At 40.6% G+C, this 16,241-nt stretch overlaps 1 protein-coding gene across 4 annotated transcripts; it reads left to right on the plus strand.

The window, feature by feature from the left end:
* The first annotated feature begins 90 nt into the window (after positions 1 to 90).
* On the plus strand, positions 91 to 15,692 carry LOC137593563 (probable E3 ubiquitin-protein ligase HERC3). Of its 4 annotated transcripts, XM_068312378.1 has the most exons (24): positions 91 to 435; positions 517 to 637; positions 2,318 to 2,394; positions 3,788 to 4,009; positions 4,079 to 4,170; positions 4,592 to 4,660; positions 4,914 to 5,044; positions 5,164 to 5,288; positions 5,734 to 5,810; positions 5,935 to 6,044; positions 6,160 to 6,219; positions 9,604 to 9,709; positions 9,790 to 9,967; positions 10,796 to 10,944; positions 11,049 to 11,162; positions 11,303 to 11,401; positions 12,203 to 12,358; positions 12,760 to 12,900; positions 13,016 to 13,182; positions 13,300 to 13,363; positions 13,749 to 13,819; positions 14,239 to 14,422; positions 14,507 to 14,609; positions 14,700 to 15,692. In XM_068312378.1, exons 1-24 carry the CDS (start codon positions 204 to 206, stop codon positions 14,915 to 14,917), a joined length of 3,066 nt encoding a protein of 1,021 aa, XP_068168479.1. In that variant the 5' UTR covers positions 91 to 203; the 3' UTR covers positions 14,918 to 15,692. The 4 variants fall into 4 exon arrangements, with proteins under 4 accessions (XP_068168479.1, XP_068168480.1, XP_068168481.1 ...); XM_068312379.1 differs by lacking the exon at positions 4,592 to 4,660 and having other exon boundaries at positions 92 to 435; XM_068312380.1 differs by lacking the exon at positions 2,318 to 2,394 and having other exon boundaries at positions 295 to 435.
* The last annotated feature ends 549 nt before the right edge of the window (positions 15,693 to 16,241 follow it).

The following is a 16,241-nucleotide window of genomic DNA, read 5'->3' on the forward strand; positions in this document are numbered from 1 at the left end:
TCCACCAGGGAGGATAAGTTGTACTGTACTGGTGTCGTTCAGTCAAACCCGTGATGTTCTCACTTTCGTTTTCCTTTTCCGCACAGCCCCCTCCTCCTGAGCGTCAGTTTCGTTTCATTCTTACTGGATAGGTTTTGTTTTCCAGTACGAGCGCATTACAGAAAAGAAAAAGTTTCTTTGTGGGACAACTTGATCCAACAATCATGTTTCAATGGGGAGAAGACTGTCGAGATGGGTTCCGACAGAAAAAGACCGCGTCAGTGGATGCAGGTGATCTTTTGGATCCCGGACTGAACATCGTGGATCTGTCAGTAGGTCGCTGTTCGGTCGGCTTCGTCAAAAGTAATGGAAACGCGTTCATTATCCGCACAACGGTGCGCAAAGACGGGACGAGAGCCGTTCAGAGACAGAGTAAACGTGTCTTCATTTGTTCTGGTAGAGTTTCCTTCTGATTTGAACACACATTTGGTCGAATGAGCATCCTTTCACCATCTACTGTGTTTCCACGACGCGTAGAGAGCGATCAGTGTAAGGTGAAGATCCAGGCTGTGCGCTGCGCAGATGAATCCGTCACAGTGCTGTCTGAGGCGGGCATTGTCTTCTGCGTGGACGCCGGTCACGCTCGTTTCATACCAAGGTAAGGGAAAAATACACGACACCCAAACTTCACTAAGTTTCCCCAGTATTTCACTGCAGGTAAAAGTCACAGTCCCATAATAGATCAGGCCTCACACCGCCCAGACCATGAAAACCTCCCCATATAATCTGGAATTTATTTCTATTGCTTATTGATTTTGAGAAAGAGTACAAACACCTTTTCAGATCAATCGATCAAACAACATATTTCTTTCAAGAGAAGTTTCCTACGAAATGAAACCTAGACCTAGAGAGGATTCTCTAAACATGCAGCACTCATACTGAGAAGATCCAAGTTTTAAGAACCCAGAATATTTCGTGGTATTTCTAACAAGGTGTTCTCATCTCACTGGTCTGATAAACAAGAAACCTTCATTCTCCTCAAGGATGACATCACAGGAAGGAACCCTATAATAGGCAGACATTCCTGAGTACAAATCAGCAGCCAAGCAGTATAGGATCATAGTTAGCATGGTTGTATGTAAAGGAATGTTGTTGATTAGATATTGCTATCAATAACTTTCTTCAGGATTCATTTAGTTCATGTAAGTTCTAAAGAACTGAGGAATTTGACACCAAACTGAATAGACACAGCTTCAACTACAGTCTTACACTGACTCAAGTCTAGATAATTATTGCTTGTTAGCCCTTGTAAAGGATAATCCTAACCCTAACCCCCAATAAATGACCATCGGATCTGATCAGTTTAATTGCACACTTTCACATAAATCACATTCTTCATCTTCCTCTATATGCACTAGGTTCCACAGTGTTGACGAAAGTGAAAAAGTAATGAAGAATAAACACCCAAGCCTAGATCTGACATAAATTATAATCAATGCGTTCTTGTTCCAAAAGCCACCTTTACACACAACGTGATCAGAAAGTGTTGTTAACACTTTGAATAACCCCCTGACAACCAAACTAATACTGACAAATAACTCTTGAGTTTGCAAAAGTACTTACAGTATATTGATTTTTTTTCCAATTTAATGGTGATAGGGACTGCATATTGTTTTTCTTAAGAATTCCATTCTTGACTAAGAGTAACATTAACAATATTTGTGTTATTCTAGCATCTATCATCAGTGGCTCTCCATAAAGCCATACACACTATGGAGAGCCACTGATGATAGATGCTATATTTGAAGTCTATGTAGGTCTGTCTTGTTTGCTTGTCCTATGATGCCAAGCTTGGTGGATGTCTGTTCTCTAGTTTTCATATTATTTTGAAAGATGTCTGCGATAACTATTCCTCTTTTTGGATTGTGGATCCCACTCCTGTAAAGATTTGATGAAGTTGGATCCATAAATTTTGACTAGTCTTGCACAAAGAGACACAGATGGAACTTGTGGTATACAATCCCCAAGGTCGCAAATCATTTCCAGGATCTGTACCTTGATTCAGATTTGCTCGATCTCAATCTCCTCTTTTTAAAGTTTGACTGAAATTCCATGAGACCTTTTTGAGTCATTCTGGTGACAAACTAGAAAATGAACAGAGAGATGGTGATGAATAGTTACCCTTCTTGGAGTGAAGGAAGCAAAGATATATATGGTCCTGCGAATTCCATAAATGAAAGTAAGGAACAAATGAACATTAAAAGGACCTGTGGGGCAGGACTATTTGCTGGGATTGATCTTCTTCAACCAACCATTCCTGTGGTGTCTGTTGTTTCAGGACACCAGAAGCCCTGAGGAACAGACCAGTCTCTCAGGTTGCTTGTGGGAGCCAGCATTTTGTTACCCTTACCAGAGGTACAGTTATGTACAACAGACATTTTCTAATGTGTGAAGTGAAGGCCCCTAACAGAGTTGGGGCCTCTTCTGTCTGCGGTCAAGACACAAGAAAAAAACACAAAATAGTCCCATAGACAAAAGTTGAAGGCAACAACCTGAAATAGCTATCCAAATGTTAGTGCAGTTTTTGTTCCTGTGTGGGTGAACCAACCACTGTTGACTTCATTTGGGTTTTTGTTTTGTGCCAGAAATTTCAAACAGTAATAGTAAGTATACTGAGTGCTAATACAGTGATATATCTACTTACGAATGTCTACATACAAAATTTTCTACTTACGAAATGCCTCAACAGGAAAATATTGCCTCTAGTTACGAGAGAAATTTCAAGTTACGAAAGGTAAAAATACAGTATGGGCTGCTACTCACAGCTCCCAAAGGTTCCTGAACGCAACATTCTTATAGCTGCTCTGCCATTGCCTATTTCCTAGCATCCTGAAATCCCATTGGCTAAGAGGGACCGCTGTGTGGTGTCTATGCAGCGTCCTCGTCATTCGGCCCGCGACCCATAAAGTGTTCTGATTGTTTTACGTAAATATATTGACTTTTTGAGTTCACTATGGACCCCAAGAAAGTGACGGAGAAAAGAGGAAAAGAAAAGAGTTTTTTTGTCCATACAAACAAAGCAAGAGGTCATAGAAAAGCATGAGAAAGGGATTAGTTTGGTTGATCTCGCCAAAGAATATGGCCGTAATGCATCTACAATCGCCACGTTATTAAAACAAAAGGAAGTTTAAGGAGTTTAAGGCATCGCGTGGGTGGTTGGAGAAGTTCAAAAGGAGGACTGGAATTCACTCTGTTGTTCATGGTGAGACAGAGCACATGAACCAAAGAGGGCAAAAAACAATGGGGACAGCAGTTAAAAGGTAGATGACCATCATTTTTACTCTTTACTCAATTCTTTGTTTTTTAAGTTATGCACAACTCTCATTTATTGTGTAATAATCTAATTGTAACATGTATTTGTTACATTTTTGATGCCTTTTCATGCTTTGTGAAACATTAATGTCTGAATTTTGGAGGCCTTGGAACGGATTAGGGCATTTGCATGAAAAACACATCTCTCCTTCCGAAATTTCTTCCAGAACCAATTAATTTCGGAAGTCGAGGTACCACTGTTCAGTGAGGTCAGGCAATGAAACACGTTTAATGTACTCAATGGTACAGGAAGCAGAAAGAAAAAAATGTCTTCCAGTGTTGAGACAGGATGGTAATAGTTTGCTTTAATTTTATAATGAATGTAAAATGTTTAATTTCTCTATGAAGCTGATTTATGTATTAGAATGCTTTTTACTAAAGGTGTGTCAGGGTGTCAGGAATGAGTGTGTAGACCGTTGTGGTGATTCCTCAACAGATGGCCAGGTATATACGTGGGGTCAGGGCTCCAGAGGTCAGCTGGGTTTGGGAGAGGAGCACCAGGACACACACTCCCCCCAGCACCTCCTCTCTCTGTCAGCAATGCCCCTGGTCCAGATATCTGCTGGGGGAGAGCAGAGCTTCGCCCTGTCAGTCTCTGGAGGTGTGTTTGGCTGGGGCAGAAACGACTGTGGACAGCTGGGGCTGGGAGACAGGACAGGTAAAGAAAGTGTATTTAATACAATAGATATTTAATCCAAAACATATAAACGTGAATTCTTGTCTACAGATAGACACACACCAACTTCTATTCACTGCTTGAACAAGAAGAAAACTGTTGATGTTTCCTGTGGAAATGACCACACCGTCATCCTGACAAAGGTTAGACATTCAATGTAAAATGTTAAATTACATTTAGAACTAATTTAAGTTTTCCCGCAGAAATGAGTTTAAAATGTTTATTTATTGCATCTGTATATGTTTACAATTTTAATTATATGTGTATGATCTGCCATTATAAGGAAAAGCCGAAAGGCAAAAAGTGTATGATCTGCTGTATCGCATTCACACCCACCCACAGGCACATAAAATCAAGCATCTAGGTATGCAGACTTGTGTGTGTGTGTGTGTGTGTATGTGTGTGTGTGTGTGTGTGTGTGTGTGTGTGTGTGTGTGTGTGTGTCTGTGTCTGTGTCTGTGTCTGTGTCTGTGGCTGTGTGTGGCTGTGTGTGTGTGTGTGTGTGTGTCTTGTAGACAAGACAACCGTAATCGTCCCCTCTTCATCTGCTTCTCCAAAGTACAGGTCATGAGCCTATCCCAGCCGACTATGGGCAAGAGGCAGGGTACACCCTGGCTAAGATGCCAGCTCTTTGCAAGTTACTGTTATTATGTTCATTATTATTCTATCAATGGCTGAATCTTGAAATCATAAAATTATTTTTTCACAACCTAGCCTTCATTCATATTTAAACTTAAGTTTTGTACACTGATACTGACAACACTAAAGTACACTTGAGACCATAACCAATAATAATAAACTAACGTTTTTTGCTAGGAAAACAACCCTAACTTCTCCCAGACATGTAAATGACAGTAAAGGTGGCGTTGTCTGGTTGCCTCCTCAGACTGGTGCGGTGTTTACATTTGGCTCTGGTAAGTATGGACAGCTTGGACACAACTCATTCAGGGATGAAGTACGACCTCGGCTTGTTGCAGAGCTCTGGGGGACAAAAGTCACCAAGATTGCATGTGGACGGTACAGTACCCAAATATAGCTGCTGACCACACCCCACACCATCAACAGTGGAGATTTATTGCAATACTTTATGTTCTCATAACAATACTGGTAATTAAATATATTTTTGTGTCAGCCAGACATCACACATTAGCGTTAACAGCCTCCAGGAGGGTCTATTCCTTTGGGTGTGACGAACAAGGCCAGCTGGGATATAGACAGGAGAGTCATCCATCTGTGCCGCTACCAGTTCAACTGCCAAGAGGTAAAGTATTCAATTAATTATCAATCAAATCAAATATATTATGTACTTAGAATGCAAAAGAGAATGAAACAACAGATAAGATTAATACTTTACTCTAGTAATAATTAAGGTGACATTTCCAAAAGCAACATTTTAAATTGTGTTATTAACTGGATATGGCTGAAGAGGTGCTGCTCTCAACATAGCATTTGTCACATTTTGTATAAGTCATTGTGACAGAGACAGGGGTCCTGGAAATTCATCACAACACCAATGAGTTTTGGGGGGTGTTGATGATAAAGAACTTGTGTTGGAGTGGCAAAATGCATCAATCAGTATTTTCTTTTCTAAAAACAGATCCTGATGGTATTCTAAATACATTTCAGGGGAAACCATGTCATTTAACTATCACACACAACTGACTTGTTTCAAGGATTAAGAGCTTTTGTTTTGCTTTTTATTCCAGATACGACTATTAGTCTGATAATCAGTAACATCTATGCAGGGGAAAACTACTCCTTTGCAACATGCACCTCCCTTCAGGTACCAACACATATATTCAGTGTAAACCATAACTGGAAAAGGTCTGAGAACAAACGTGCCCTAATTTTATACATGCGAGACACATTTTGTTATCCTAAAATACTATGTCTGCTGTCTTTCAAAGGGAGCTGGTGTGGAGGCCAACACTGATAATGTATCTTATCATTGCATTGAAAGCGGGATTAATAAATGGATGTCTAAACGCAAATCAAAATCACGGCAAGAGTTGAAAAAGTAAGTTTGATGGAGTCACAGTTATTATTTTGTCTGTTTTTAATTGAATTGTAGAATGGCCCATTACTTTACTCCTGTTGTTCTCTTGCTGATTGTCCGTATGAAACCTTCACAGGGACATCCTCAAGACGATTTCCTCTGCATCCTGTTGGAATCAGTCTTTCCTGGACCAAAGGTAAATACATCACTGCATCTACATAAGATAATATAATAAAATATCAACTTTGTTGTCCAACTCGGGGAAATTTGTCTTAGGCAAGTTGCACTTAGTCAGCATCAATGTTTCAAAAAATACAAGACAATACAAAGATAGCAGCATTGTACATACATAAAAAAGGCAAAACTGCCCAACCAAGAGGATATCACGGTCCTCAGTCAATGCTAAAAATACAAGAACAAAGCAAATTAGCAAACAAAATAAAGGGCTAAAACACAACATAAAGCGGGAGCACAGGTCTAATAAAAATGTAAGTAAATATAAATAAAGTGCTAAGCACCGTAACAATACAAAGGGACCAGAGGTTCATGAGAACAACTAACTGGAGCTCTGAACCACTTTCTTGTCATTTAAGAGTGCAACAAAGGTTGGAAGAAAAGATCATTTAAAACGGTTGTTTTTGAAACAACAAGTTCTATAACGTCTACCTGAAGGTAAAAGCTCATATTCAGTGAAAAGAATGTGAGAAGGATCAGACAACACTCTATTCACCAAACTGAGCACTGACTTCTCAAAGATAGACTGGAGAGAAGGAGAGTCTTTCCTGCCAATTACCTTCATTGCCGTTTTCTCCATTTTAGATATTTTAGATTTGAGCTGAACAGAGAGAGTCCCAAACCAGGCAGCCATACCATATCTAATAATGCTCCCAAGGTCTTAGTCATAGAAAGTAGACATAACTCCTGAACTGAAACCAAAAAGTCTCCGGAGAAAGTGCAGTCTTTGAGCCAATTTGGAACACAGATGGTCCACCTGAACATGCCATTTTAGCTGGTTGTCCATGTAGACCCCAAAATACTTATAAGAAGCAACCTGCTCAATCTGCGTATTACCGATAACCACTGGATCATGAAGTCGTACATTTCTTGGGTCAAAGATCATTTCTTTTGTCTTTGTGGTGTTCAAGATCAGGTGACGGTTACCACATACAGTGTTAAAGTTGTTAGTCTCCTGCCTATAGCCAACCAGACTTTCATCACCCCTCAGAAGGCTCAGTATAACAGTGTCATCAGAAAATTTAATTTAGGGAGACTACTTCTACAATCATTAGTGTAGACAGTAAACAGGAAAGGTGAGCTCACTCCCCCTTGTGGTACACCAGTGCTACACAGTCTGGGTCTTGAGAGTACAGTTAACCTTAACCTGTAAGGATCTGTTTGTAATCAGCGAGTAGAACCATCTGATTATGGAAGGGTTGACATTTATGTTTGATAGCTTCTTTACCAGTAACAGAGGACAAACAGTATCAAAGGCGGAGCTGAAGTCAGCATAGAGAACCCGAGTGTAGGCCTTTGGGTCTTCTTGCTTACTAATTAAATGAGTGATGCTTACTACAGCATCCTCAGTGCTTCTCCCAGCTCTATAAGCGAATTGTAACCAGTCCAAAACAGGAGCTATGTCAGCCTTGAGATGGTTCACAATTATCTCGAAGCATTTCATAACACTACAAGTTAAGGCAATCGGCCTATAATCCCTGTTCTCTGAAGGACAGGGATTTCACTTTAAGAACAGGAATTACAATAGATTTTTTCCAGATATCAGGAACCATGTGTATATCAATCGACTGCTGAAATACAGGGCACCAGGCCGCCATGAACTCTTCAGAGCACATTTTCAGCAGCATGGCGGGCAAACCATCTGGCCCCATGGATTTTTTGTTACCAGACCTGTTGAAAATACACTTGACCTGTTGCAGATCAATAATGATACGATGTGAAGCATTACACTTAGGAATAAAATGAAAGGGCTCAACCATTACCTGAGAAACCGAACCAGTGTCGTATCTCAAAAAGAAATCGTTTAACTCATTAGCACAAAAAAGTTCATCAAGAGTGACAATTTGATTTCGCTTTGGGTTCATGTCAGTTATTTTTGTCATGAAATCCCACAAACCTTTGGAGTTCAAAGAGCTGACACTATCCTCTAAAGCAGAACGATGGTTACTTCTGGCTTGCCTCAGCAGCCGATTTAAATCCTTTTCAGCCGCAGCCACACCACCCCTGTCCCCATTTTAAAAGCCACTTTCTTGCTATTTAAACAGTCTTTAACCTCCTTGGTGATATATGGCTTGTTGTTAGGAAAGTGAAGGACAGTCTTTTTGGTAACCACAGTGTCCACATAAACTTAATGTCGTCCGTCACAGTCTGTTGCCTCATCCAGTTCCTGGTCATGGATGATGCTCCAATCTGTGCTTAGGAAGCAACTTTTCAGAGTCTCAACACTGTCCTCCGTCCACCGCAGGACAGTTTTCTGAACAGGCTTACTGGATTTAAGAGCAGTCTTATACGTGGGCATGAGCTGAACAGTAGCATGATGTGAGTTTGTAAGAGGAGGGAGAACTTTTGCTCTGTAAGCATCTTTGATGTTGCCATAACATTTGTCTAGAACAGTGGCTCTTAACCTTGTTGGAGGTGCTGAACCCTGCTGATTTCATATGCTCACTCACCGAACCCTTAGTAAAAAAAGATATTTTTTTTTTCAAATTTAAGACATAAGTATATGTTTTACTGGTGTATTTAATGAATTGTGGATCAATGTCACCTTTTTCAAACAACAAAACCAAGACAGTGCATGAACTCACATGAAATGACCTACCTGCAAATCAGTGTGACTTCTACTGTTATTGAGAGACCAGTTCAGATATGTGTGGCCTCACCTTGGCAAGTGCTACTCTTATGTCATTTTCACAGCAAAGTCTGATCTGTTGTTTTCCATGCAGCTTAAGCAATTGTTGCTTTATTTTTGCCAGTGCGAGACTAGAGTTGCCCAACTTTACATTGCAAATCATGCAGAACGCTGACTCCTATCATGTTCCGTTATACAGCACAGTATATGTAAATTCACGTTGCACATATTCGACCGACCACTTTTTTTTTTTTGCTCAACATAGTTCCTGTTAATTAAAATATGAAGCAAGCAATCAGATGACGTACCATCATGACAGTCTTAAATCAACCACTGACTGCGCAAATCCCATGTAGCACAGGTAGGCTAATCGATGTAGCGTCACGTGATCACCTGCAGCCAGTGATGGCTAAGGGGGGCGTGTCATCACGAATTGACACGATGTGTCAAACGTACAGTGATTCATGTAAGTTCGGCACTGGCTGTGGATGAAGACGCTGTGTGAAAGGGAGATTATATCTTAGTGTCACCCAGTTGTTAACTTCAATGTGCATCGTAGCATCACACCTCAAAAGGGTGAAAGTGTCATTTCTGTGTCACTATTAATACCCGTGAAATCCATTCCCTCAAAACCAAATATCAATGTGCATTTTTCAGTTCTTAGTTCTATATAAAGGAAACTTACATTACATTTCAATGTATCTTTTGTCTTCACAGCAATGAAAAACATTTCCAAACCTCACCAGAGTACTCTGGCTTAAACCTGTCACTAGCACAACAGGCTTTTGAGAAACTGGCAAAAAAAGACATTGTTTTGATGGAGGTATGAAGCTGACATGTATCATATGTGACAGTAATCAACCGTCCCCTGCTGGGTTATTACGCTGTTTTTTTTTTCTGCAGGTTGAAGACGCTGTTCTACTGTTGCTTCCCTCTCTTGTTGAGAAGCCAGTGGGAGTGGAGGGGTTGAGAATCTTCTTGCTTCTCAGTGAGCTTCTGCATGTGACTCAGAGCGAAGAATTGGCAGTGAATGCTGCTGCTGCCATGCAAAGACTCTCAACGGAAAGTCTTCGGGTCATAGGTAATGTGAAAGATAACTACTACTGTTTGAGGGGCTTAAGTTCATCATGGTTTTAACAGGGATAGAGTGTAATTATCTTTTTGTAAACTGTAGGTTCACACTTGTTTATGTTGCGTACTGGATCAGGATTTCCTCCCAGATTGTTTGCGATCAAATCATGACTGTCGGCCCACCTCTTTAAGCCAGATTTTCATAAACCGCAGAGAAAACCTACACTTTGTCTTTTAATTTTAAAGTAGTTTTATAGTATCAGACTGTTTACATCGTACAATAATGATGATCAAAAGCTAAACTATATGAGCAAGAAGAAAAACAGGTTTGGTTGGAGAGACTTCAGTTTCTGTTGCTTTTAAGCTCTTATGTTATAGAGTAGCTGATGGATAATCACATGTTCCCTATTGTTAGTTTTGTGTAAACACATTATATACAGGTGTATGTAAAAAAGGGGAATATTTTCAAAGTGAAATCATCTAGACACAGACCTGTCCAGGAAATGGAATACAAGTGTGTTATCTTGGTGTCAAGCCACTCCTGAACCAGAGGCAACGTCAGAAGAGTTTCACCAAGAATTAGAAGAACTGGACCAAAGTCCTTCTTAAATTTTAAATGTAAAGTCATAGTATTACTTTATCTCAATTAATACATGTTTTGGACTTCTTTAAAACCTTGAACACTTTCCAAACACTTTAATATTATTTAATCCTGATTCTATTGATTGATTGGTAATGGGTACCGATGTTGGTGGTACAACCCGACCTCCACATTTGTGGCATCTGTCCAGCTATGAAACAACATCCTGATTTCAGATCTCCACGATGTCTTCCTCAGGAGATTGGTGGTATTCACTGTCACCTTCCACCATGATTAAACATGTTGAAGCTTGGAAGAATGCTGTCTCTGAGCGCCTGGGTTTGGTTTATTTGTCATTCGACCCTACAGTGACTAACCTATTGCTGGTCCTCCAGAATATGTACAATGTAAGTATTTGTTGTCTTTGTTTTTCAAAATCAAACTACATCAGTTGTCAGATTAGTTTTCCTTTCTACAACTCTTTAAGTAACACTACATATATTTTCTGAAGGCCAACAACAGGATTGCAGGATGTCCGAGGATCCCAGAAAAAACATTTTGTTTGCAGATTGACCAGCCGTTTGTTGAAGCTGATGTGGAGCACTTGCAAATGGTCCGATCAAAGGTAAAAACCTTAGCAAACTTCTCACAATGACATCAAAATCCATTCCTGTTTTTTTTTTTTAAACGTTTTACTTGTTTCTATTATTTGTTGGAGTCCAATTATGAATTGCTTATTTAAACTGATTAGTTCTTTGTCTTCAGAATGTAGATAATCAAACCAAATTCCTGTTGGACTTCCCCTTTTTGATGGACGTGACATCGAAGGTGTATGCTTTTAACTATGTTGCTGCACGATCAAAGGTAACAGAGAGTAATGTTATCAGGACAATCCCCAATATTTAGTTTTCTTCCACTAATCATTATGGCAACTCTTCTAGCATGACATTATACTGTATGTCAGCAACCAGATTAAAGTTTTGTTGGTCTTTTTGTTTATAACAATGGGTCATATAGCTGTCACTATTGGGAAATGCTGTGTGGTAATGACAATTCCACAGTTATCTTCCACCAGAATGTAGTTGTCATCAGCATGACAGAGACTCGCCAGTGGACAAGTAGTCCATTTACCAGGTGATATTTACCTGTGAAAAACAAGCTTAAAGGAGAGTACTCTTTCTTTCATCAGGAACATTAACTTCAAGAGAAACCTGAAGTTGCTTTGTGTCTGTATAAATGCCTAACTATTTCTCATAAGAACTTGTAAAGGTGATTGTCATGTTCTTACATTGTTGATTGTTGTATTGTGCATACAGTAAGGGTCCAAATATCTGCTGCTTTAATTAATAACATGCATTACATCACATCATGAAGTATCAGCCGTGGGCCTAAAATCTGGCCATCTTGGAATATCTACTTTTTGTAGTGTATCTTACACTGTTGACACTATTAATATTTTTTGTAGCTATTTCTGCTGCAGGTGATGGATTACATTGATCACTGGAAGCTTTTACATTCAACCTTAGTGGCCATCAGCTGTTATTTTTGTGGTTTAATACGTATGCTAACCTGTGATGCAGCACTAGAGCCTGTTAGCACCAGTATTTTGTGTCGCTATTTTGTGTGTGTTTTGGAGTTAAAATAACAGATTGGGGTTTTTTTAAGGGGATTGCAGGTCCACAGTGGTTCCTGAGAATTATTGGGGAAATACCTCACCTGGTTGATCACTTAAAACTGAGGCTGAAGAGAGCGACACTTTGGAAAGACGCTTTCACACAACTGGCTGCTGCCGCACCTGATACCTTCAAGAACATGCTTGTGGTCAGTATGTAGTTTTGAATTGCTAATGCATAAACAAATTATTTTGTAGATATCATATCCACGGGCGGCACGGTGGTGCAGTGGGTAGCGCTATTGCTGCACAGCAAGGCGTTTCCGGTTTCAACTCTCGATCGGTGTAGAGTTAGCATGTTCTCCCCGTGTCTGGTGGGTTCTCTCCGGGTTCTCCGGTTTCTTCCCACCTCCATAAACATAGGCTTCAGGTTAATTGGCCGTTCCAAATTGCCCATAGTGTGTGTGTGTGTGTGTGTGCGTGTTTGTCTGTCTCTTTGTGGCTCCACGGTGACGCGCTACAGTGGAAAATCGGTTTGGAAGATGAATGAATGATTAATGATATCATATCCAAGTGTTTATCTAATAGATGAATTCTGTTTGTCTTTCAGGTCTATTTGGATGAGGACCCAAAGATCTCAAATGTGTACAAATGTGACCTTTTCCACCATGTCTTTAATGATATGGTGTCAACTCAATCTGACATGTTCATGTTTGATGACTCCAAAACCCTGGTGTGGTTCCCTTCCAAAGTAAGACATACTTGTGTCCTCATACTAGAATATGACTTGTCACTGATCGTGTCAGTGACAAGTCAGCTGATCGTGAACAACGTCTGGAGGTTTTCACTGCTCCTATTTTCATCAGGTCACAGAGGAGGACAAGAAAACGTTCTTGGTTTTGGGGGTTCTGTGTGGGTTGGCCATGTACAACCAGTGCATCATGCGCTTACCATTTCCACTGGTTCTGTTCAAGAAGCTACTTGATGTTGAGCCAACACTGGAGGACTTGAAGGAGTTCAGCAATATTGGAAGGTCACTATTCATCTCTTTGTAATTATTCATTGTATCGATAGATTATTAGTATTGTACTCGGTTAATATAAATCCAGATAAAAGTTATTGACGCAAGTTTCTTTTAATTTCTTTGAAGGAGTCTGCAGGACGTTTTAGACTATGAAGATGATGTCCTTCAGAACCTTTACATGAGCTATTTGGTCAGTGTTTTTATCTTCTCTTACAGTACAGCGATCCCTCGTTACTTACTGTTAATGTGTTCCAGGACCCGACCACAAATGACGAAATTCTGCGAAACTATTTATTTTATTATTTACAGCAATTTAAACGTTTATCAACCCTCCCAATACTGATATTAAACCACCTTAAATCTGTATTACCTTTTCCCATTTAAGTGTTCCTTCAATACACGGAAGTGCGCTGCATTCCGTGAGTCTCGGAGCGTAGCGCAGCGTAGCGGTTGCTGTCAGCTAGTGTGAGATGAGGCGAAGCCATGCATCTTGAAGAGCGAATGTGCGAGGGATTACTGTATTCCAGATGTTTTGCTGTGATCTGACCAACCTCTCCTTTATAATTCACTAACAGATTCACTGGGATGGGACAGAGGTTGACCTCGATCCCCAATGTCCTGGAAAGCCAGTGACGAGTCAAAATAAGTAAGCCTTTGAAAATATTTAAGTTGACCTATTTAAGTTGATTTAATTTTATTCACCGTATTAATCACCGAGAGGAAATTAGGAGTCCACTCTACACACAGGTTAGTAGTTGTATGCATCTATGCATAGTGTGTACAGGCCCATAACACACACATACAAGAAGCCTGTGGGCATGGGGGGGAGTAGAGTGGCGGGCAGCTCCTTCATGGTGCGCCTCCAATAAGCACTTTGTAAAGGGGACGGCGTCTTGCTCAAGAGCGCCTCGGAAGTGCTCGGGAGGTGAGCTGACTCCTCCCCCTGTCAGCTAACAGTCCGAAGTGACTGGGTGGGAGCGGAAATCGAACTGCCGATCTTGGAACATTGGACGACCCGCTCTACCACTGATCCACTGATGCCCCCCACTGTCGCACCCCTCATAGAAAGGAGTTTGTGGATGCCTACGTGAACCATGTATTCAACACATCGGTGGACGGTGCATTCCAGGAGTTCAAGCGAGGTTTCTTCCAGGTGTGTGATCAAGATTTGGTGAAGCTGTTTCGGGCAGAAGAGCTTCAGGAATTGCTAGTTGGTAAAGATACCTTTGACTGGACAAAGCTGAAAGAGGTGAGATCAAAAACTCAAACTCCTTTTGATTTTCTGTCTAATTAACAGTATGTTTACATGCTTGTTTCTTCTTATTTCAATAAGAACACAATTTATTCTGGTGGATACAAAGCTGACCACCCCACCATACAGATGTTTTGGGAGGTTTTTGGAGAACTGACTGAAGACCAGAGGAAAGATTTCATATGTAAGTATTTTTACTTAGAGGAAGGAGGAAGTATTTTAGCTGCTCTGGCTGCATAGAAGTTCATTCTCTCCTCCAAATGGTGTTCCGCAGGGTTTCTGACTGGTTTTAGGAGGGTTCCTGTTTTTGGAATGGACCAGATCAAAATGCTGATAGAAGTAAAGCAAGTCCAGAGTGACTGTCCTGACCAGCACTACCCTGAGTCTCTGACATGTTACTCTCTGCTGATTCTGCCCTTATACTCCACAAAGGAGGTCATGCGAGACAGACTGACGGAGGCCCTGATACCAGAGAATGTGTTCTTGACGTGATGGTGGACGTGCTGCTAGATGTGGACCTGTACAAGTTAGCGTTAATTAATAATGGTGTTTGTTACCCTAAATTCCATACTATAAGCCGCTGTTTTTTTGACATACTTTGTAACCTGCTACTTAAACAACTTGTCAAATCTCTACATTTTTACGGGCTAATGACCCCCACGGGGCGCTCTGGGAGGAAGAGCTACGTTACTGTTGTTTGATAATGTTTTTTCACAGATATTTTTCTGAAAGCATTTGTTAATTTCACATAAGACATTACAACTTGCGGCACGGTGGCGCAGTGGTTAGCGCTGCCGCCTCACAACACAGCGGACCCAGGTTCGAGTCCCGCTCTGGGTTTGCACTAGGAAGTAGTAAGACCAAAGCACTGTGGCTCAGTGTAAAATAATTGAGTAAGCCACGGAGTGCTGACGACCAATGCTTGTTGGGGGGGCGTAGGGGGATAACCCCCACATTGGGGGTACGGGGGGCCTCCCCCAGGAAATTTTATAGAAAATGGGGTTGTTTTCCTACATACATCCTTCTGCTCAGTTTACCTACAAAAATACACTAAAGTCAACAGTTCAAGTTGAACTATCTTTATTTCTGTCCTACTTTCTGCAGGTATAAATGTGAGATTCAACGATTGAAAACTTGCATTCACTATGTGAAGATACAGCCATACAAAATATTACTCAATGTTTACTTGTAAGTTTTACTTAGACTAGAAGACAATTTAACTTTGAATTAGACACTATGATTTTAATAAATTTGATTATTGGTATTACTCAATGTTTATTTGTAAGTTTTACTTGGACTAGAAGACATTTTAACTTTGACCACCACCAAAACCATTGGTATGCCATAGTTAAGTTTAGTTTTTTTAATTCAATATGATTTTTCATTTCAATTTAAAAAGGCATGAAAAATAGGTGAGGTGAATGAGGTGAATACACCTCATATACATGAAAAAGTCGTATCACGAAATAACGTGATACTTTCACGTTATAACGTGAAAAAAAATCATATCATGAAATAATGTTATAATTTCACGTTATAACATGAAAAGATATTGTTATAACGATAAACCACAGACTGGAGCGTATTCAAAGACACAGCCACCCACAACAACACCACAGACCTCCAAGAGTACACGGAGACCGTCACTGCATACATGAGAAAATGCATGGATGATGTCACGGTCACCAGAACGATCTCCGTTCGAACCAACCAGAAGCTTTGGCTGACAGGTGAAGTCCACAGGCTTCTGAAGGCGCGGAACACGGCCTTCAGAGCTGGGGACGAGGTGGGCCTAAGGACAGCTAGGGCCAACCTG

The sequence above is a fragment of the Antennarius striatus genome, chromosome 4 (assembly GCF_040054535.1).
Source record: "Antennarius striatus isolate MH-2024 chromosome 4, ASM4005453v1, whole genome shotgun sequence".
NCBI classification, from domain to species: domain Eukaryota; kingdom Metazoa; phylum Chordata; class Actinopteri; order Lophiiformes; family Antennariidae; genus Antennarius; species Antennarius striatus.